Source organism: Lithobates pipiens, unplaced genomic scaffold (genome assembly GCF_037356315.1).
Source record: "Lithobates pipiens isolate NorthernLeopardFrog02 unplaced genomic scaffold, aLitPip1_a1.2 Scaffold_19, whole genome shotgun sequence".
Lineage (NCBI taxonomy): Eukaryota > Metazoa > Chordata > Amphibia > Anura > Ranidae > Lithobates > Lithobates pipiens.
The window spans coordinates 504842068-504866606 of record NW_027507764.1 but is presented as its reverse complement, the minus strand read 5'-3'; the positions used below and the strand labels follow the sequence as shown (position 1 = coordinate 504866606).

Here is a 24539-nt window from a genome sequence, read left to right as displayed (position 1 = left end):
TTTTATCATAGCTCCCAACTATCCCTGATATCAAGGGACTGTCCCTGATTTGGAACAAAGTCCCTCTGTCCTCCTCATTTATCCCTCATTTTGGTCTGATCTCTATATAGTTGTATATAAAACTCAAGTTTTTGTCTTTCAAAAAGTGTTTCCCAGTGCTCGACCTTTCATTCAATTTCTAAATTGCTGCATTTGTAAATTACAAAAGCCAGTATAAAGGAATAGCAGTGGTTAAAAAAAAAAAAACAAACAAAAAAATAGTGGTTTTAAGTGATTTTTTTGGCATATTTCTCCATTAAGTGGGCGTGGCAGGGGTATGTCCTATGCCTACATACTTTTATTAATAGATGTCCCTTGTTCCCATCTCAAAGTTGGGAGGCATGGTTTTATGTTGCCGACTTTTACTTTTATAATAAAAAAAATATTATGAAAAACAAAGCTTTATTACTCCTGTAGGTACATTATCTATATTGGTAATCATTAACGTGCGATCTGTCCGACTTTTTCTGCTGATCAGTTCTCATTATTGTTAGTGGATTTTATGTGTGACCCAAGACAATTACTCTTCTTCCAATGTGGTCCCAGGAAAGTCAAAAGGTTGAACACGCATGTGTTGAAGCCTAACTCGTGGGTACTCAACCTGTGGCCGTCCAGCTGTTTCGGTACTATAAGTCCCATCAAGCCTCGGCCTTTGGGAGTCATACTTGTTTAACCGACAGCCTTGCAATGCTTCATGGGACTTGTAGTTCCGCAACAGCTTGGTGGCTGCAGGTTGAGCAACTATGGCTTTACTCCAGGTTTACTGTGACTTTAAATAGTTTGTTCGAATCAAGCTGGCCCAAACACATTTTCTTACTAATAGATGTACCGGAAAACCTTGGATTGCGAGTATAATTCGTTCCAGAAACATGCTTGTAATCCAAAGCACTTGTATATCAAAGTAAACTTTCCGATAAGAAATAATGGAAACTAAGATGATTTGTTCCACAACCATTTATTCATAAGTCCTTCAGATGATAGTCCATATAAAAAGATCAGTCCATATAAAAAGATCAGCAACTTGCATGGTTGATGATGAACAGAGGCACATCTAAGTATGGAGGCATCCGGGCTAAAGCTGTCCACATTGACCATCCTCCACACTGCCGGCTCTCACTGCTGTCGAACTGCAATCACGACCGGGAAGACTACCCTTCGATCTGTAAGCGAGGCTTGAAGTGCTTGTGGAGCACAGCGTGGAAGGGATGGTGGTGCAAAGGATGGTCTATGTGGGCATCTTTAACCCTGATGCCTGCATACTTAGATGTGCCTGTTTTAGCAACTCACATGGTTGATGATTAAATGTTGTACCTTCATTAACACCCCTCTCACACCACACCGCCCTTTGCGTCGGCGGTAAAACGCCGCTATTTTTAGCGCGTTTTACCGCCGGATTTGCGACACATTTCTGCCGCTAGCGGGGGCGTTTTTACCCCCGCTAGCGGCCACGAAAGGGTTAAAACAATAGCGGTGTTTTGGCAGCATTACAGCGCTGCCCCATTGATTTCAATGGGGAGCAGCGGTGGAGGAGCGGTAAACACACCGCTCCAAAGAAGCTGCTGGCAGGACTTTTTTATGACGTCCTGCCAGCGCACCGCTGTAGTGTGAAAGCCCTCTGGGCTTTCACACTACAAACAATGGTGCAGCTTCTTTAGGGCGGATTGCAGGCGCTATTTCTAACGCTATAACGCCTGCAAAACGCCCAGGTGTGAAAGGGGTGTAAATGTAACCATATTGCTACACTTAGATGCGCCTCCCTTCTCTTTTGTACTCAGTTGTGACTTGACGCTACTTGTATATCAAGACATAACTTGTATATTAAGTAGAAATGTATTTCAAAATTTTGTTTGTCTTGCAAAACGCTCTCAAACCAAGGTTTTACTGTATTCATTGTCAGCGCTGTATAAATGTTATGTCGCATCAGCTACATATGGTATACAGAGCTGTGTTCTGGCACCGGTATGGGGACTCCCTGTCCCATTCCTGGAACACAACCGAGTCGGACTGAGCACTGCTCAGCCATCTGTAGGAAGCCATGGAGATGGAGAGGCGGGTGGATGATGTCACGATTCCAGCGGGCACATCTGTTGGTAAAGAAAAAAGTTTGTTTAATCCAAACAAACTATTTGAAGTCATAGTAAACCTGGCGTTCGGCTTCATGTTGGCCATCCCCGGACCAAATTTTGGCTGATTCTCGCTGAACTAAGAAAGGGATGGTTCTTTTGAATTTACATAGAATTTATCGCCCTTAAATGCTTAGAAGAATTTGTATAAACCTGCATATCCTCGATGTGAAATCTATTTTGGAAAGGGGGATATTTGCAACTGAATCAGCCTAACTAAGCAGAAGTACTATAATAAGGGAAAATAGAATGACCCTGTTCTTTAAGGTAATAAATATTTGGACATGTTCCCTGCAAGCTGTCATGAACTGAGGTTTGATTGTGATACATTCCACCGCACAGCTGCTTGACCTCCTGAATCAAAATCCTATCCAAAAAAATTAAAATTCTCTAGAAGAGGCCAGTCATAGTCAGCATGCTTAAACTAACATTTAAACTTTCAGATCTCAATGACCCCCCCATAGAATACTTTGCTTGCTGTTTTCAGCTAATTAAAAAAATCTGTTTACTTACCTCAGCACCTATCAAAACATGTCAGCCTGTCACAAAGCGTTTCCATCATACGGCTCAGGCCAATAATATTTTAAATCCATTAAGAGCAAATAGCTGGATTTGGTCACTGCCTGCACTCAGCACTGCAAAATCTCCAGACGTGCGCAGTGCTGGCCACCATCTTAAAGTGGACCTGTCACCTATACTCCTTGGTATGTGGAGGGTAGAATACCGTAGTCAAACCTAGTCAGTTCTTGCTGTCAAAAAAGCGATAGATTTAAAGCCCAACTCTGAGCACAGGAAAACAAAATACCCTTGCAGTCAGACCCCCCACACTGCAACGGGTAAATGCTTGATGAGTTTAGGGATAGAGGAATAAGGTGTAATACTTGCCTCCCTCCATCTGTGTCACCAGTCCACCGCAGATTCCTCTGTTCGGCACTTGCATCAAGTAAAATGTAAGATGAATAGCCATCTATGGTACCTGATCACACAACGGGCTTGTCTACAAGTCGGTATGAGGAGTAGGGTAATACAGCCCCTTCTTCTACCCCATAGACTTAATGAGCATTTAGGCTTTCATTTTTATCTTTTTTATTTTTTGTAAGTGAAGCTCTACCAAAATTTGTTTTTATTTTATTCATTTTTTGTTTTTGTAACAATTGTTAGAATTTCCATCTAGTATTTATTGCAGACTTATGTCCCCATTAGCATAGCTTTCTCCTTATTCTCTGTCTTGGTGTTAGTGTTGAAGTGCGAAGGAAGACCGATGCAGACCGATTAACAATAAAAGGAAAAAAAAACCTTTTGTTTTTATAATAGAAATGAGAAAAGTCTGAACTGTATTATCACTATTTGCATCCCTGTTGGTGGAAAAAAGTTATTAAAAAAACTTTCAACTTCATATAAGCAGCCTCTCTACGCCGCCATATTTAGATGCCCCGAATGTTAAAGACAAACTCCACTTCTAAATTATAAATATTTATAAATTTTTCTGGCAAGTTGAATTCCACGCTGGCTTTTTTTCCTTGGGAAGAGCAATGAATAGTGTTCCCTGTACTACAAAACGGATGCAGATATTAGAAAACGAAATGATAGTTTCACGCTTTGTTAATGAAGTACCCATGTAACTAGAGAGAAACTGAACTAAAATCGGTGTGCCAAGATTGTAGCATCATACTGAAAAATAATTGAGGCTGTAATTGGTGCCACAAAGGTGCTTCAACAAAGTATTGAGCAAAGGCTGTGAATACTTACTGTATGTACATGTGTGTTTTTTCATGTTTTTATTTTTATAAATTTGCTAAGATGTCAAACAAACTTATTTCACGTCATTTTGGGGTACTGTTTTTAGAATTTTGAATAAAATAATTAATTTAATCAATTTTGGAATAAGGCTGTAACTTAAAATGTGAAACAAGTGAAGCGATGTGAATATTTTCCAGATACACTGTATATCCTAAATGAATGGCACCCCAATGCACTTCAAACAGTTTTTTTGTTTTTTTTTGTTTACTGCATGTTACTGGATCGAATCGTTGTCGAGCAGCCCCTTTTTTAAATGTTTTCCAGTCTGCTGAATTCAGAAGATCGTCTGCATTTTTTTTTGTTAAAGCAGAGTTCCACCCAAAAACAGAATTTCCGCTTTAAGTGCAGGTGACCCCCTGACATGCCGCATTTGACATGTCATTTTTTTGGCGGGCGGCGGATACTCTCTTTTTAGAGTTATCCAGCTCCCACTTCCTCCCGGGGCTCTGCGGCACCGGAAAGAAAGATCACCTCTCCCCCCTCCCTCCCTGCAATCTTCTGGGACACGTCACAGGTCCCAAAAGATTGCCCGGCCATCACAGTGTGCAGCGCATGCGCAGTGTGTGCCCAGCAATTACTTGAGCCTCATCGATGTCCACTAATGTCTAAGCTGTCCAGGACACTCCTCCTGATTGGTTGACACACAGCAGCGGCGCCATTGGCTTCCGTGGCTGTCAAAGTCAGTCAGACAATCGGGAGAGAGGGGCTGGGTCGGGGGTCCATGTCTGAATGAACACACAGAGCTGTGACTTTGCTCCAGTACTGCTGACTTCGGGGGCACTTGATAGGAGGGAGGGGACAGGAGCAGCAAACAGGGGCCCGCGAAGAGGGGGATCCGGACTGCTCTGTGCAAAACCAACTGCACAGAGGAGGTAAGTATAACATGTTGTTTTATAAAAAAAATAAAAAAAATAAAGTAGACTTTACAATCACTTTAACCACTTAAAGACTGAACATATACTGCGGCAGGATGGTTCTATTGCGCGAAACTACGTACCTGTAGTCTCATGCAACAGACAGTGTGAGCGTGCCCGCTGCACGGAGGAGGAGCTGATGCGTAGACCCGATATCCGCCGGCTACCCGCGATCGCGGTACAGAGAGGAAGAACGGGGATCTACCTATGTAAACAAGGCAGATCCCTGTTCTTACAGGGGACAACATGAACATTTGCTTTTCCTAGTGATCAGGAAAAGTGATCTCTGTGGTGTTCCTGTCAGCACTCACCCCACAGTTAGAAACACACAGAGGAAACACAGTTAACCTTTTGATTGCCCCTGTAGGTAACCCCTTCCCTGCCAGTGTAATTTTTACAGTAATCGGTGCATTTTTTTTTTTAGCACTAATCACTGTATTGGTGTCACTGGTCCCCAAAAAGTGTCGCTTGGGGTCAGATTTGTCTGCTGCAATATCGCAGTCCTGCTAAAAATCGCATTGCCGCCAGTACCAGTAAAAACAATAGGAAAAAAATTCCATAAATCTATCCCCTATTTTGTGTATGCTATAACCAAATCAATAGATGCTTTATTGTGATTTTATTTTGTTTATTTTTTATTTATTTTTTTTAACCAAAATTATGTAGCATACATATTGGCCTAAATTGATGAATACATTTGTGTGTTTTTATATTTTTATTTTTTTGGTATGTATTATAGCAGAAGATAAAAAAATATATATATATTTTTTTCTTTCACAAATTGACAGTCTTTTTTTTATTTAAAGCGCAAAAAATAAAAACTGCAGAGGTGCTCAAATACCACCAAAAGAAAGCTCTATTTGTGGGTAAAAAAGGACATCCAGTTTATTTGGGTACAGCGTCGCATGACCGCACAATTGTCAGTTAAAATTACGCAATGCCGTATTGCAAAAAATGGCCTGGTCATTCCGGGGCTGAAGTGGTTAATGGTCCTATAACCTGTTTCCTGAAATAATTTCTTAAGCCTTGTTCACACGGGCGCTAGTGCGATGGTCATGTTTACCTGCACAGGTGTTTTGTCCGGGTACAGGCAGTCCCATTGATGTCAGCTGGGATACAGCGGCTGCACGGATACAGAGGCTTCTACCAATCTGTCATCCATGCGGGTGTATGGGCCTGAATGCACACTGTCTGGGTTCCGAGCCATGCACCCTCATGGATGCCAGATCCAGAGTAGGGTCTGTCTGTGCAGCCATGGTTTCCCAAATGACATCAATAGGACTGCCTGCAAAGGGATGCACGGAACACCTGTGCATCCCTGTGTGAGTAAACAAGGCCCTCCATGGGTGTACGCTTTGGTATGGCTCTTGTAAACAAGGCCCTCCATGGGTGTACTCTTTAGTATGGCTCTTGTAAAAAAAGCCTTGCTGTGCTTTTTTCCTCCTTGTAACGTCATCAACGGGCTACCAAACCTCTCCTTTTTTCCCCCTCACTTCAGTTGGTTTGGCATGAGCACTGCATGTTAGTTGCAGTTGTGGTGTCCTTTATGCACACAACAAATCTCATAGTCCATCTCGGGTCCAAGCAAGAGAGGGTGGCTATGTTCCTACATACAGTGGGAACGTGGAGAGCAAACTTAGCCATATTCTAACAGGAAGTCAGATCACAGCAGCAAAAACACAAACAAAAAAAAAACAAAGGGCATTTCCATTTTTATCCTAGAAAGTAAAGGATTAACAATGTGCAGAATCAAAAAGTAACTATTCCTGTTGCATCGTTATGACTATATCAGTCACTATTACTAATATTGAACTCATTAACAATATGGATAAGAGAAGTTCTATTGCTATTAAGTGTACAAGATAAGTTTATATTGTTGTCTCTGGCACCTCCTAGTGTCACTTGGCTGAAATGAACACAGAACATTTCCTAAACTTTTCCTTATTCTAAATGGGTCTCCTTGACTGACGGGTGATAATAGATCCTAACATATTATAGCTACTTACTACTCATACATACTCGGCTGTCTACCAGCGTGTTCCTTTCAGGGCATCTGTAGAACCGTCAGTATGATGATGGGGTACAAATGATGCATCTTGTAAGGTGCAGCTGGTAAATGCATTTATAGAAATGAATGTTAATTATATACGGTGTATGTGTGTGTGTGTGTGTGTGTATATGTATATGTGTATGTATATATATATATATATATATATATATATATATATATATATATATATATATATATATATAATATAATAAAAAAATTTTTTTTTTTTTTTGTCGATGCAAAGTCTATCTGAGCAGTTCCTCTTTTCTTAGTATTTCCGAACAAGCTTAACTTATAGCATTAGTTTAATGGTCAGATAAATCATGTACTTTGGACAGCTGCTATAATTTCTTGTTTTTAAATTGTGCTGTGTACAAAAGAATTGCCTCTAATGATTGGTAATCCTAAGATGTGATTGCTGCTATGTAGTGTAAAAATGCTAGCTTTAAAGTTGTGGTAAACCCTGAAATTTGATTTTTTACCTACATAGGTAAGCTTATAATAAAGCTTGCCTGTAGGTATAATTAATAACTTCTAAATCTGCACCATTTAGTAGACATTCTTGTAAGCAGCAGCTGTGTGTGTGTACTTTAGTTATGTTTTGCTGTGTGTTATGTGCGCAGTCCTAATCGGAGGACTGCAGATGGGTAAGGGAAGTGCCTTGAACTATCATTTAATCAGTACTAAGGGATATACGTTTATAAAAAAACACTAGTATTAGTTTTTAATTTAACACATGGATAAAACATTTTCTTTATACACCCCAGTATTTAACCCTCAAATCTATCATATTTTACTGGTCTGTCAATTAAAATTTAGATGCATCTTAGTTAACTTATACATATTTTTACGTCCTGTATAGTTGACAGTTATTGCTGCAAGATTTTGCTATAACCACTAGTGACAGTAAATTACACAACTGGATTTGAAGCTTATTCTTGAAAATGTTTCACCTCTATGGCAAGTGTCTTCTTCAGTCAGTCTGTTTATTAGATGAACTGGATACGACATTTGGATGAGTTTGGGAGTTTGGGAGTTGTCAGCTTGTCTAGTTGCTTGATATTTCGTACTTGGTTAACAGGAAGCCTTAACCACCTCAGTAGTAGCCTGTGATACCCCATCATTATTGGGACTTTTTTTTAAATTTTCAATTTTTTGGCAATTTGGCCATGCAGCGCTGTACCTAAATTTATTTTATATATCATTTTTTTCTTATGATTGTATGAACATTTATTTTTACTATAAGGCCTCACGCACAAAGGATATTTTTTTCCTCCCCTGGATGCCTTTGCTCCTGGCAGGTAAAAACAGTTTAAAAGCACCTTTAGGCACGTTAACGTGGTCATTGATTCCATTGGCCAGAACATTAATATAGTAATGTATTCTGGCCATTGGAATGCATGAACCTTCAACTGATAAATGTGCCTAGCTTTTACATGCTCTCTTGAAAACGCTGGTGGTGGAGGGTTTTATTTTTTGTTTTTTTCCAGCCTGCAAACTCTTGTGTGTATGGTCATGTAGGTGCGTTAACAACAGGCTAAAAAAAATGTTAAGCACCTGTAAAAGCGTAAAACTGGCATTTATGTCCTGTTCAAATGAGGCCTAAAAAAAAAAGAAAGTCCAACACGTTTGAAAAAGGCATGGTTCTCTACTCTTTGTTATAAAACGCCACAAATATGTACATGCACCCCTCAATACTATTTGGGAAAGTAAACACCCAAAGTGATCTTATTTACACTTTTTTGGGGGGGCGGGGGGGGGGATATGGTATTAAGGTGGCAAAAACACAGTTTGGCAATGGTGAACTAAATTAAATGAATGTAGCGATCATGTACAGAGGGAGGGTGGAGAAAAGGGGGTTAGTGTACACACATGCAGGATAAGAGAGGTGAAGGGGTTCATATATATGTCACATGTAGAAAGAGGCTGGAGATCAGATGAAACAATTATATTGTCAGTGAAAATACCCAACCTTAAACCACCTGTTGCTGACCCATTCTTTTGGTTCCCCATTTATACTACGATTTTCTCTTTCCCCTGTTGTAAGAGGAAGGGGAGGGATCAACATTGTAATGTGTTTACATTTGTGAGTGTTGTGATTGATTCCTTATCACAAAAGTCACTTGGTACAGAGCAGCTTGAGTCAGCTCTGTACATTGTATCTGTTAACTGAGCCATCTAATAACGGTTCAGACATTAACGGTGGCAACGCCTGCCTGGCAGTGCTTTCTCCAATGTTGCTTTATAAATGGATCCAGGCAAATACCAGTCCACCTTTCTGCTGTTCATACTGTAAATCTATGGCAGTAGGTAAGTGGTTAATAGACTTCAGCGTTGTTTTGCTTTGCATCCTTTAAGGCTCTTTGCAGTAAACTGAAGGAAGCAATAAAACCTATTAATGTTTTATTTAACTAAATGCTGCACTTACAATTTTAGGAAAAACAAGTCAAGACATACAGTACAAAGTATTAAAAAATATGTCTATAGCATGCACACGCTATTTATCCTTCCTGGCAAATAAACATGTACAATGTATGTGATAGACATACACTAAAAGCTAAACAGTTACCGTACTTAACTTGGTACTTAAAGCGGAGGTCCACCCTAAAGTGGACCTTCCGCTCATCGGAACCCTCCCCCCCTCCGGCGCCACAATTGGCACCTTTCAGGGGGGAGGGGGGGTGCAGGTACCTGTACAGTACAGGTATCTGCACCCACTTCCGGGATAGCTCTCTGCGGAAAGGGGCGTATATTACGCCCCTTTCCGCAAGTGCCCAGCTGCCTGCTGGGAAAACACACAGATCCCAGAGGCAGCAGGGACCGTCCTTATTGCGCAGCGCGGCTCGCGCATGCGCAGTAGGGAACCAGGAAATGAAGCCGAAAGGCTCCATTTCCTGATTCCCATACCCAAGATGGCGGCGGCAGCACCCGAGAGACGATCTACAGATCGGCTTCGGGTGCCGACATCGCGGGCGCGCTGGACAGGTAAGTGTCACTATTTTAAAAGTCAGCAGCTGCAGTATTTGTAGCTGCTGGCTTTAAAAAAATAAATAAAAAACGCGGAGTCCCGGCGGACTCCCACTTTAATGATGGTAGTTGCCTTCCAGGATCCTCCAGTCTGCCTCTTGCTTCTCAGAGTCCTGCAAAGCTTCCCTCTTTCTTTAGCACAAACAACCAGTACTGCTGTTTTGTCTCAAGCACATGGTTTGTTCAAGTCGTTTTTTCCCCTTCCCCCTACATCCTAGCATAATTTCCTGTCCTGAGCTTCATGAACCAGTCCAACAGGTTTGTTAGCTTATCAATGGAAGAATCTTAACTTTCAAACAATACATGGTCTTAAAACGTTGTTCCGTATTTATGCTATAAAAATAGCCATAGCAACATAAGCATTACCCTTCCAGAATACCCAAGGGTCGTCATAATGGTCTTTGGCTGTAATGAACTTTTGCTACCAATTTATTATGCAGAATATTTTTTCTCTCCAAGACCACTGATGTACACATATCAAATGTCTAGTATCTGGAACACACAATGTAAGGCCGCGTACACACGCGCGGACTGTTCGCCCAACTTTGTCCGTCCAACAGTTTCGGCAAACAGTCCGCTCAAACTTAGCATGGACGGACATGGCCACACACGACGGCAGTTTGCTGAAACCGTGCGCGATGACGTGAACGGCACGTACGACGGGACGAAAAATACGACGTCCTATACACTGCATTATAGCTTTCGGCGTGAAAATCCTTTCTGAGCATGCGCGCAACTTTGTTTGACGAACAAGCCTACACACGGGTGGACTGTTCGCTCAAACAAGGTTTCAGCGGACAGTTTTTCGGAAATTCCGAAAAACCTTGTCCGTCCAACTGTCCGCTGAAACTGTCCGCTGAAAGCCCACACACGAGCGGACTGTCCGCCCAAACACTGTTCAGCGGACAAAGTTGGGCGAACAGTCCGCCCGTGTGTACGCGGCCTAAGGCTGAATTCAGTTTTTGGTGGTCTGACCCACAGTTCATGCCACCGCCAATGTAGATGTTTCCTGCGTAGTTAGAGAACACAATTTATTCAAATGTGTTCTGTTGGAAGTCGCTTCTCCAAAAAGTTTTCTTCATCTGTCTCCTCTGTTTCTACTCTGATAGCATTCTGTTTTCATGACATGGAAGAGAATCAGAGCTCATGGACAGGCAGGAACATGCTGTAAAAGTAATTAGGATATCACAAACGGTCATCGAGTTTAGCTAATTGGGACCATCTGACAAGCAGCAGCATTCTGCCAGTTGGGCTGCATCATCTATTGTGAAACAATACAGATAAGAGGAGAATTCGAGCTCACTTTACTGTTTAAGCCATTGTTAATTGCTTGCTGTCCTTTCATATAACGGTTATTGAAATATATACTGCTAAGAAGTTATGTTTGCCCTGTACAACAAAAGAAATATTACATGTTGTACTCATTACTGCAGCCTAATCCCTCTCAAGAAATTGTTGTGTCATAGGCAGCATGTCAAGTTTTACTACCACTAGTATTATAGTATACAGATTGCTGGGGGGGGGGGGGGGGGGGGTGGTGATCTGTAAGAACTATTAACTGGTTGAAACTTTCTGAAAATGTGTTATTTATTTTACTGATCTTTGCTATTACACATTTACCTTTTAAAAAAATGTATACTAAAGATAGTAAATAACATACTGTATACCTGCAAACTAGCTACTCATTAGCTTGTGTTTACTGTGCAAGAGGCATAGGAAAGGTGAACTCCATACAGACCTAAAAGACACAAATTAATGTAGTTTCTCTTTAATTAACATCTGAATAAACTTTATCCCTTTGGCATTTTACACATGCAATTTAAAGTGATTGTAAACCCATTTTTTTTCAATAATAAAGTCATACCTGCTCTGTGCTGTGATTTTGCACAGGGCAGCCCTGATCCTCCTCTTCTCGGGACCCTCGCCGGCACTCCTGGCTCATCCCTCCTGCCAAGTGCCCACCATAGCAATCCACTTGCTAAAGGGGCACTCGTGCATGCTTACTCCTGAGCCACACTCTGTGTATCCATTGACACTTAGAGTATGGGTCAGCCCCGCGCTCTCCACGATGCCTGGAGTTCACAGCATTGGAAGCCAGTGGCTTCGCTGCTGTCTCTGAATCTTTGCGGAGGGGAAAAAAACTCAAGAACTGCTGCCTTCGGGCATCCCACTGCATCGCGATTGGGCTCAGGTAAGTATGGAGGGGGGAAATTTAAAGATGCACTCAGAAGATGGTTTAACTTAATGCTGAAAATGTGTTGAGGTAAAAAAAAAAATCTTCTGCCTTTCAGTGCCTTTAAAGAGGAAGTAAAGCCTCTCTTTAAAAAAAATAAAAAAAAAACACCCTGCAAGACACAAGTATGGATTGCATGGAAGCATAGCGTACTAGCTCATTATGAATTACCGTATATACTCGAGTATAAGCCGAGATTTTCAGCCTCTTTTTTGAGGCTGAAAGTGCCCCCTCGGCTTATACTCGAGTCGCCGCTGTCTGACTGCTCGATCAGCGTATCGAGCAGACAGACGGCGGACATTAATTTTCAAAAGCCGCGCCTCCTTCTCCGCCTCCGCCTGTGATAGGCGGAACACTGAATTTCCCAGCAGTCAGTGTTCCGCCTATCACAGACATCCGCTCATTCTCATACTACGGACGAGTATGAGAGGATGTCTGTGATAGGCGGAACACAGGCTGCTGGGAAATTGAGTGTTCCGCCTATCACAGGCGGAGGCGGAATTTTGAATTGTAGAATGGCCGCCGAGAAGAGCGGCGATCCATCGGCACGGGACGGAGGAGGCACGGCACGGCACGGGACGGAGGAGACACGGGACGGAGGAGGCACGGCACGGGGGAGGCACGGCACGGGACGGAGGAGGCACGGCACGGGACGGAGGAGGCTCGGGACGACGGCGGCTCGGGACGGAGGCTTGGGACACAGGTAGGCTGGACACACACACAAGGCTGCACGGACACACACACACACACACACACACACACACACACACACACACACACACACACACACACACACACACACACACACACACACACACACAGGGATGGATGGATGGATGGATGGATGGATACACACACACACACACACACAGGGATGGATGGATGGATGGATGGATACACACACACAGGGATGGATGGATGGATGGATGGATGGATACACACACACACACACACACACACACACAGGGATGGATGGATGGATGGATACACACACAGGGATGGATGGATGGATGGACACACACACAGGGATGGATGGACGGACACACACACAGGGATGGACGGACACACAGGGATGGACAGCCATGTCTCACCCTCGGCTTATACACGAGTCAATAAGTTTTCCAGTTTTTTGGGGGTAAATTGGGGGCCTCGGCTTATACTCGGGTCGGCCTATACTCGAGTATATACGGTACTTACCTGCCTCCTCGGTCACCTCCTCAGTCGCTGCCATGATACCCGGAGGGACTTCCGTGTATCGTGGCTCCGGCACTGTGACTGACCGGAGCCGCGATGATGTCACTCCCGCAGATGCGTGCGGGAGCCGTCAGTGACTGCACGATCCCATTCATTAAACATCACGCTCAGTGCACCTGCGCGCCATAGATATCTGTGCTGTCTTTCTTGCAAATATCTACTTAAATGTGTAGGTTAATGAGATATTTCTTGCACCTACAGGTGAGCCTTAATCTAGGCTTACCTGTAGGTTAAAGTGGTCTGTAAGGGTTTACAATCACTATAAAGTGTAATTATTAAGAGAAAAAAAAATCTTGATCCTGCCAGAAATCCTGTAAAGTGAAAACACCCTGTGCTCCCAGCCTCTGCTGCATGGTTATTTGTTAGCATTGTACCCAATTCACTCTGTAGAATACAGAACACCTCTCCCCTACGTTATGAAGATCATGAGAGGGGGAGATGTCCTGTAGTCCTAACACATTTCATGTTAGGACAACATCTAAGGACTAGTAAACTCCAATATATGACATTTTGGTTCTTGGGTTTTAATATGCTATAAAGATTTCCACAAAGCACAGTTGTATTTATGAGGGAAACGTGACAGAATATCCATGATGATGATTAGGTCTTCATTTAATTCAATGGTGAAAGAGGACAAATTGGTAGGCTTTTTATCACCAGCCAAATGCCCACATGTGCTGGCAAGGAAAGGTTGTGGTCTCCACTTGTTGCCAACAGAATAATGGACAGCAACCTAAAGGAAATCTATAGTCACATCTTACATTTTCTTTTTAGAACATCAGCACTGTAATAACCGTACAAGCTTACGTTATTTTTGACAATACTATATAAGTCTACTTAAAAAAATCTCCTTTCATGTTGTGAGTTCTGCCTGTCTGTGACCTTCTCTTTCCACAATTTCACAGATGCCCTGCATGCTTTGCAGCTTCTCTTGGTTTTGGCATTACTCAATCTTATAAAAAACTGAAAACAAATCTTTTTATGGGAGTTCTGTTTTAAGCAAGTGCATTTTGTATGATCAAGTGATCAACCATTTTAATACCATTTATTATCGAAAACTTGCATCAACAAGCAACAAACTCAACAAATAAGCCTTAAAGTGGTTGTAAACCTCAGACATGAAATATAAACAAAGCATATCCCTCTATATTGTGTACTTGCCTCAATCCAGACCACTAAGTGTAATTTCTGTCCGCTGCTTTATACCTCTGCTATTAGCATGAATCACTTATGTTTTCCTGTCACCAAGAGATAAAAGGTGACAGGGAGGAACCTCAAGCACACCGCTTCAGCTCTGTTCCTGTGTGCTGTGTGAAGGATTGGGGTTTCCTTCTCTTCAATTACCGTATATACTCGAGTATAGGCCGACCCGAATATAAGCCGAGGCCCCCAATTTACCCCCAAAAAAACTGGCAAACTTATTGACTCGTGTATAAGCCGAGGGTGAGACATGCCTGTCCATCCCTGTGTGTGTGTCCGTCCATCCCTGTGTGTCCGTCCATCCCTGTGTGTCCGTCCATCCATCCCTGTGTGTGTGTGTGTCCATCCATCCATCCATCCCTGTGTGTGTGTGTCTCCATCCATCCATCCATCCATCCCTGTGTGTGTGTGTCTCCATCCATCCATCCATCCATCCCTGTGTGTGTGTGTCTCCATCCATCCATCCATCCATCCATCCCTGTGTGTGTGTGTATCCATCCATCCCTGTGTGTGTGTGTGTGTGTGTGTGTGTGTCTCCATCCATCCATCCATCCGTGTGTGTGTGTCTCCATCCGTGTGTGTGTGTGTGTGTGTGTGTGTGTGTGTGTGTGTGTGTGTGTCCAGCCTACCTGTGTCCCGAGCCTTTGTCCCGAGCCTCCGTCCCGTGTCGTGCCTTGCCTTCGTCCCGTCCCGTCCCGTCCCGTCCCGTCCCGTCCCGTGCCGTGCCTTGCCTTGCCTCCGTCCCGTGCCCTCTTCGTCGGCGGCCATTGTAAAATTCAAAAGCCGCGGCTCCTCCTTCGCCTGTGATAGGCGGAACACTGAATTTCCCAGCAGGCTGTGTTCCGCCTATCACGGACGTCGTATCATCCTCGTCCGTAGTACGAGGATGAGACGACGCCCGTGATAGGCGGAACACAGGCTGCTGGGAAATTCAGTGTTCCGCCTATCACAGGCGAAGGCGGAGCCGGAGGCGCGGCTTTTGAATCATAGAATGGCCGCTGTCTGTCTGCTCGACACGCTGATCGAGCGGGCAGACAGCGATGACTCGAGTATAAGCCGAGGGGGGCACTTTCAGCCTCAAAAAAGAGGCTGAAAATCTCGGCTTATACTCGAGTATATACGGTAGCTCTCAGAGCTCTCCTCACTAAGCTCTTCATAGTGTAATTTCATCTCTCCGCCCCCTTTTTTTCTGATTGCTCAGGCAAGCTTTATAGATTTTGCACTTTGAATGGATGTAGAGAAGAAACCAGATAAAAAGGTACAACTCCTGTAAGAAGATTTGTTTCACCTGAGGCCAGTCACATCACTGGGTATGTGTGAGGATTTACAACCACTTTAAGTATTTCAATACTGAAGCTGTCTTTCAAACCATATAGCGACAGAAAGGTTGGTACTAACAGAAAAAGAAAAAATGTGAAAACACACTTAGATCATTACCCACTTGCCAACCAGCTGCCGTCATTATACGGCGACAAGTCGCCTCGTTCCCACAAATCACTGTAGCTGTCTACGGCAGTCCCTTTAACGGCTACAGTGGGCGAGCGTGGCCCCGCCGGCCACCCGCGAACGCTCTACAGAGAGCTAGAATGGGGAGCTGTCAATGTAAATAAACAGGTCGCTGTTGTGACGGGAGTTCAAAGTGATCGTCTGTTAGGAACAGCGATCTCTATACTCCTTTTGAGTCCCATCCCCCCACAGTTAAAAACACCTCCCAGGGAACACATTTAACCCATTGATCACCCCTAGTGTTGACTCGTTCCCTGCCAGTGAAATTTATACAGTAATCAGTGCATTTTTATAGCACTGATCACTGTATAAATATCAATAGTTCCAAAAATGTTTCCGATCTGTCCACCGCAATGTCACAATCCTGCTAAAAATCCCTGATCACCGCCATTACTAGTAAAAAATAATAATAAAAATGCTTTAAATCTATCCCCAATTTTGTAGATACTATAACTTTTGTGCAAACCAATCAATATACGCTTATTGCAATTTAAATCTATAAAAAAATCTGTATTGGCCTAAACTGATGAAGAAATTAGCTTTTTTTACATTTTTTTTGGGATACTTCTTATAGCAAAAAGTAAAAAATCCTATATGTATTTTTTTTTTCAAAATTGTCAGCCTCTTTTTGTTCATAGTGCAAAAAATAAAAACCTCAGAGGTGATCAAATACCACCAAAAGAAAGCTCTATTTTTGGGGGGAAAAACATCAATTTTGTTTGGGAACAGCGTCGCACAACCGGGCAATTTTCAGTTAAAGCGATGCAGTGCCGTATTGCAAAAAATGGCCTGGTCATTAAGGGGCAAATCCTTCCAGGCCTTAAGTGGCTAAAGCCTATTTTTAACAATCAATCAACAGAATTATTGTGGTCAGTTGACTTTCGATTGTATTTGCAATCCCAGGTGGATTGAATTATGTGTATAGCAAGCTTAAAGCAGAACTTTACCCAAAAGGGGAGTTTTCACTCTTCCTCCTCTTCCTCTGTATTTGGCACATTGTGTTTTTTTTAGTCCCAGAAGCTCTCCTGCAGCCTTCCGGGACACAGTTCCCAGAAGACTGCTGGACCAATCACAAAGTGCGGCTCGCGCATGCGCAGATGGAAGCTGGCTGGCTCCACCTCAAGTTTCCCCCCAAGTGAAGATGCCAGTACCCGAAACTGATTGAAGAATTGGCTCGGGTGAGGATATCACTGGATCCCTGGTAGAGGTCGACCGATATATCGGCCGGCCGATATTTGCCGTTTTTTAAATAATCGGCATCGGCCGATTGTGCTGATAAAAAGCCGATTTAGAACAGCGGGACTTTGAAATGACTTCTGTAATAGAAGTCAATGTAAGTTGCCATAGAAACGTCTTCCTCCTCTCTGGGCAGGCTGCCAAGAAAAGAACAGAAAGATACAATGTTTACACTTCAATGAATGAACTCATCTCTGTGTGTAGAAGTTCTCAGTTTAACCATTTAAAGACTAAATCTTTTCTGACACTTGTTGCTTACAAGTAAAAATCCTGTATTTTCTGCCAGAAAATCACTTAGACCCCCCCAAAAATTATATATATATTTTTAGCAGAGATCCTAGGGAATAAAATAGCGGTTGTGCAATATTTTATGTCACACGGCATTTGCACAGAGGTCTTTCAAATGCATTTTTTTGGGGAAAAAATACACTATTTAAAAAATAAAAATAAAATAAAAACAGTAAAGTTAGCCCATTTTTTTTTTTTCATCCAAAAGTTTTGACTACCTGTTTTTATTTAATATATAGTTTTTTTTTTTTTTTTTTATCTAAATCATACATACAAGTAAACTGATTGGAGGTTTGTTTTGTTTAATGTTTAAATGTAAGAAATTTTCTGTATCACTTATGAAGACTGCTTTCACACTGGAGCGGGCAGGCATTGATGGTAAAACGCAAGTTTTAGCGGCTCTTTACCATCATTTTAGCGGTGCTATTTGGCTGCTAGTGGGGCACATATAACCCAGCTAGCGGCCAAGGAAGAGGTTAAATGCGCCCATGAAGCACTGCTGCCAAATCGCATTGCATGCGCTTCGGCAGTGGTGCCCATTCATATCAATGGGCAGGAGTGGTGGAGGAGCGGTATACACCACTCCAAACGTGCTGCTTGCAGGACTTTTTTTTTAAGATCCTGCCAGCGCATCGCCTCAGTGTGAAAGCACTCAGTCTTTCACACAGACTGCAGGGGAGCCGTTTTGCAGGCACTTTACAGGCGCTATTTTTAGCCCAAAAGCGCCTGAAAAACGCCCCAGTGGGAAAGGTGTGTTAGATCAAGGGGGATTAAAAAAAAAAAATAATAAAAAAGGAAATAAATAAAATAAAATCGGCCTAACATATCGGCCCAAAAAAATCGGCATTATATATCGGCTATCGGCGCCATGATTTCTAAATATCGGCACCGGCATCGGCCAGAGAAAAACCCATATCGGTCGACCTCTAATCCCTGGACAGGTAAGTGTCCTTATATTATAAGTCCGCAGCTACAGTATTTGTAGCTACTGACTTTTAATTTTTTTTTTTTGTTTTTTTTTTGTTTTTTTTTTGGGGGGGGGGGGGGGGGGAGCTTATCTTTAAAATGGAGTTCCACCAAAAAGTGGAACTTCTGCTTTAAGCACTCCTCGGCACCCTGACATGCCACATTTGGCATGTCATTTTTGTGTGTGTGGGGGGGGGGGTTACTTGGTTTAGAGTGGAACTTCCTGACCCACTTCCTCCTTCCTGCTCTTGGCCATCTAGGCAACTCCTCCTCTTCCCCCTAGATGGCCCCACCCTCTCTGCAATCTTCTAGGACACCTGACAGGTCCCAGAAGATTGCCTGGCCACTAGCAGATCGCAGCGCGACTCGCACGTTGCTGTCACGGCCGGGTGCTATGACTGCGCCGGCAGAAAGGAGGCTCCCAGCGGCCGCATTGCTGGATCTTAAGCTAGGCGAGTGTCTGTTTTTTAAAAGTCAGCAGCTATACTTTTTATAGCTGATGACTTTTAATAAACAAAAAAACGCAGGGGAAATCCGCTTTGAGGTTAGCCTTTTGTAAATGCGCTTTTTTGCACAACATGCATTAAGCAGCCCATTAGTTTAATTTTAATGGGCTGCACCACTCGCAAAAAACGCACTCAAACAGCTAATGTTGCTTTTTGGGCATTGAGGTTCATGCGCCTACATTTGGGGTGCTGCTCACCATGAATGGCATTGCATGCATGACATACGGTTTATTGGCGCCTTTGCGCACGTGCATGAAACAGTCAGATTTGAACCCAGCCTTAGGGTATCGCTGTACCTTCTGTACATGCAGTGGATCACATGTAAGGCCTCCAAAGTGTCCAGAATTGTTGGCGATGGTTTTATTTGTATCTTTCCTGGACTGAGCCCTAGCTGTTTGCTGTGTTTTTGTGTGTGTGGATACTACTGTACATGTCATAACTGAAAATGAGTCCATAGTCCCTTGTACATAAAACAAAGTGTGGGAGAAGCAATGTCTTTTTCCTCTTTATTTTCAAATATTTGTGCTCCATATGGGGTTTATGAATCATACACTGGATTATCATCAGTTCGGCTGTGCATTCCAGGAACATTACTGCCACTGATTGGAAATGCTGTTGTATCCAAAGCTGGAATCTGTTCTTTTCAACAATTCCCCCAGCATCTGCTGAGCAGATCTTTCTGTTACTAAAAATGACTTGCTTGTTTTTTCTGGGGATGAGAGAGTAGTAAAATATGGCAGCGTCTATAAATTGACATCACACTTCATGTTTGCAGCACAAAGGTGCCTCCTGGTGTTCCTCTCCAACCCTACTGTCTTTGCTGCACTTTAATTGTAAATTATGACCCAGAAAAGTAGTCAAACTAATAAAATGTGCGGTTAAAGTTCATTGTTTTCCAGCCTGGGACATTTAGTATTTATGTCAGTTTGAGGTTTTTGTGATGTGGTTTCGGGGGAAATAAATTTATATAAACTGATCTTTATTCTCGGAGTATAATATTTCAAAGTGTTTCCATGAAGGCTAATCACGGAATTGGACTTTAGTAACTCTTTGTGTTCCTATCTTCTTTTGTGTCTAGGAGGAGGATGAGCTGGACTCTCACACAATGGTCAAGACAAGTTCTGAGAGTGCGGGGACCATGAGAGCGGCTAGCACCATGAGCGAAGGAGCTCGGACCATGATTGAACATAATAGCACCATGCTGGAATCAGATTTGGGGACCATGGTCATAAACAGCGATGAGGAGGAGGAAGAAGAAGAGGAGGATGGCACGATGAAGAGTAGGTTTTGTTATACATGGCGAAAATTTTTAGAGCTATCCATCATATTCTCGAACTGATATTTCAAAGCAGTTTGGAATTAGAGGTTCCGGGGTCTAATTTGCTTGTTCAGCATGTAAAAATTACAAAAACAGATCAATATGAGTCCCGTGAGGTATTCTATGAGTGTGAACGTTGTGAAAAGCATATATTAATCAGATAATTACCATGTGCATCATGTTTTGGTCTTCTGCTCCTTACAATCAATGTTCAAAGCTATAACTCAAGCTTTTTTTGCCATAATGATCATTATTTACAGCAAATTTAAATATTTACTGTAAATAATGGTTCTTCCAGGAAATGATGCATGCGTTTTAGTTTTATGAATTGATTCTTTTGTTTACAGTCATTCATCATAAGCAGGCCTCAATGAAGAGCTTGCGGTGTCTGTCAGAGCTTTCCCTAAGGCCTCTTTCACACGAAGGGTCAGATCAGGTCCGCCTGTCAGTTTTTCAGGAGGATCTGACTGGACCATCTATTTGCCTCTATGGACCAGTGGCTGTAAACAGACTTGTGTCCATTTACACCTGCCTACCTCCGATCCAATACTGTCCTCTAAAAAATACAAAAAAAAAAACGGAAGGGGATCTGTCATCCTTTGTCTAGGCAGAGCGGATCAGAGGAAAACGGAGTGTAAATGGACAGGGAAATCTGTTTGCATTGGACCATCCATAGAGCAGAGCGGCTCTGTCTGTGTCTTCTCGGCATAAACTGAGTGGACAAAGACCCATAATCTGCTGTTCAGCACTGAACAAAGCATCGGGACAGATCTCCTAATGATCAAAACTGAGTCTGCCCTGTGTGAAAGGGGCTTAAGTAAAAATGTTTACCTGTCAAAGGTATGCTACAGAGAACACACTGATATGAAGGAAAGGCCTACAAAACACAAGTTGACTACCACATTTTAAAGCTAGACAGGAAAAAACTAAACTGTTTCAACTACTCCGGTAAAAACTGATTTTGGTTGCATTCATTTGTAATTACACATGGAATCCAAACTGCTGCGTCATGGCACCCCTGATACGTGTCTTTATGTGGCAGTGCCTAACTCTGGGCCATCTATATTCCAACTATAATACATACAGTATACAGGAGTGAGCCTGCTCGCCGTGCCTTGAGGTATACAGTATGTCCCATAATTGGGGACTCTGATAGTTTAGAGATGGGAACCACATTTATCAGAGGTGCCTTTGTGGCAGTGTGGCTATTTGCAAATGTATGCAAGGAATGACAGAACGTAAAGTACATTTGTCTCAAATCTGGACAGTACAAACTGCATATAGAATGATCAAATGCAATAATATATGCAAATTTTGACCTTTCATGTAGAATTCAAACTTGGTCCTGACATATCCTGAGCTTCACTGTTAGTAATGGGTGTACCTAAAATTAAAGGCCCCTGTATGACGATCAAAATAAGTACCAGAACCAGTTACTCTGTGATGTACAAGAATCAACAAAACGTCCTTTGCCTTCCCCGACTGGGTTAAATTCTCTAATTTTGTCTCACATGCTCCCCTCTCCCAGACACTGCAGCACAAAGTGGGGTTTCAGCAAAAGAAGCAGTGCTGCCTTATAGAAAGCAATGTGCAGGTCTAAGGTTTCCTAGGTGCTAAGGCCTCATACACCCTGTTGCTGCAGCGTCTGGCTTTACGGGCAATTAGGTACGGCGCCAACAACTGGTCATTGAGGTCCACCCTTCCCAAGTTAAGGTTGTATTTGTGGACACAGAGGGTTTTCTCCACAACACCAGTCGCTGTAGGAATTTGGACTGTCTTAGCTGCATGAAGGGAGGACAGAACGAAAACATTTTGTGTGCCCCTCCACTTCACTGCTAACAAATTATTACACTTCAAGCAGGCTCTCTCCCTCCGTCTAAGTTGGGATTTTAGATCGCCTGTTACCTTTTCCCAGACCTTATACATCTTGACCTCATATCTGGCATGCTTGCTGGGAAGATACTTTTTAATAGACAAGCGGCCAGAAAACTTAATCGGGGACTCATCAACGTAGACAACTTGATCGGGAGTAAACAGTGCTGCAAACTGTTGGTTGAAGTGGTTTACGAGGGGCCGAATTTTGTAGAACCAATCAAATCCAGGGTCACCCTGAGAACGACAGAGTTAATTATCATTGAAGTGCATGAACCTCCAGATCTGCTTGTATGGTGTCATGGTCATGGAGGTAGAGAACATGGGCATATGGTGAATTGGGTCAGTAGACCAAAATGGCAGCAACTCACTCTTTTTAGTTATGCATGTGAGGAGGAATAGGCCCAGGAAGGTTTTGAATTCAGAGACCGTAATGGGTCTCATATCTCTGGCAAGGGTTAACTGGGGATTAGTGGCGATGAATTGACCAGCATACAAATTGCTTTGGTCCATAATAAATCTATAGAGCTCCTCCGTGAAAAAATGCAAACCAAAATCAAGTGACGTAAAATCAATTGTTTCCACCTGAATTCCGGGTTGGCCAGTGAATGAGGGAAGTACGGGTGCTGCAGAAGTGGTGGGCTCCCAGTTAGCATTGGCAAATGCAGCAGGAAGGGCACTATGGGCTTGATGGGCCTATGTTTGTTGTCTTCTTGGTGGCTGCAGGACACTACTTGTGCTAGCCACCTCGCCAGCTTGAACTGCATTTATGGGTCTCGCCACGCCACCAAGTGTCACGCCAGTGCTGGATGTATGACCAGGATGTACTAGACCGCTGGTGCTTGCCAGTTCACCAGAAGGATGAGCGGCACTAGTACTGGCTCTCTGCTCCATACGAGAACCCTGCGGTTCTTGCACCTCAATAGCAGCAGAACGGGGTCAGGTACACCTGACCTTGGCAGGGTCCACTACTACTCCATCATCGGAGCTATCTGTCAGGGTGCCGCTGCTGTCTACCGGTTCGTATTCTGAGCCTGAATCTGACAGATGAGTGACTTCCTCTTCACTATCTGTCATGCTCAGAAACGTGTAGGCCTCTTCACTAGTGTACCTTCAATTTGACATTTTGTTCTCTAAATTTACTGGTACACTAGTGAGACTCAGGAACAAATAGCTCCTGACTGTCAGCGACTGCTTCAAATGCTACAAAAACAAACTGTTTGCAGTGATCAGGCCTGACTCTGCGAATGCTGCACTTATGTGTTTTTTGTGACAATGATCGATTGATACTGGGCTGGGTGGAGGGGTTAAACGCAGGTGCTATCAGGTATCTGGGCTGATCCCGCTAACACTGCATTTTTGGGAACCCTAAACTGCTGGGGATGCTAGTATAGATCTGTTTAGATCAGATTGTGATCCGTTCAGACATTATACTACTAAGGGAGGTGTATGGTGCGTGCCTGGGTGTTAGAGCTACTGGCACTAATCTGACGCTGCCTGGGGCGACGCAGACCCAATCTGACACTAAAACCGCTGGGTGATCAGGGAGTTAAACCTGTATTTAGGTAATATACCGCGGGTGCCCTGACACTATAAAAGAAAAAAAAACTAAGTACCCCAACACAGATTTTTTGTCACTAATGACACCAGTACAGTCATCAACTGTCGACAAGTGTACCTAGGTGAACTGTTGTCAGTGTAGTGTTGGTGCATTTACGCTGAGATTTCTTCTCTGCTCTCTCTGGAACGGAAAAGAGTTCCACAAGGAGAGATGACATCACTTTCACTGCTGTGTTTACACTTACACATTCAGGGAAAGGATTCCATTCACCAGGTCCGATCACCAGGTCCAGGCCAGAAATCAATGTCCTGGGCCTGGAGACTGATCGCTTCTGAAGCGAATTCGATCGTCGCGGCCGCCTAAAGGGTGCGCGAGACATATAGCTACGGCACTTCACCCAGCCGGGCCAACCCGCGGCTGCTCTGAAACTGGTTAAAAATGCCAAAAAATAAAAAAAAACATAGAAGTGATCAAATGCCACCAAAAGAAAGCTCTGTTTTTGGGGAAAAAGACATGAAATTTATTTTGGTTAAAGTGTCGCACGACCGCGCCGTTAAAGTAACACAGTGCCTCATCACAAAAAATGGCCTGGTTATGAAGGGGGTAAATCTTCTGGGGGTCAAGTGGTTAATCAGTACAGTATTCG

General features: G+C 43.1%; 1 protein-coding gene across 1 annotated transcript in view; it reads left to right on the top strand.

Moving 5' to 3' along the window:
* The window catches only part of STK3 (serine/threonine kinase 3), a 384968-nt gene that overhangs the window by 214824 nt on the left and 145605 nt on the right, over positions 1 to 24539 (top strand). The window contains exon 9 of the mRNA XM_077493089.1: positions 20221 to 20422. Within this exon, the coding sequence (XP_077349215.1) occupies positions 20221 to 20422 (202 nt within the window). The remainder of the gene's footprint in view (positions 1 to 20220; positions 20423 to 24539) is intronic.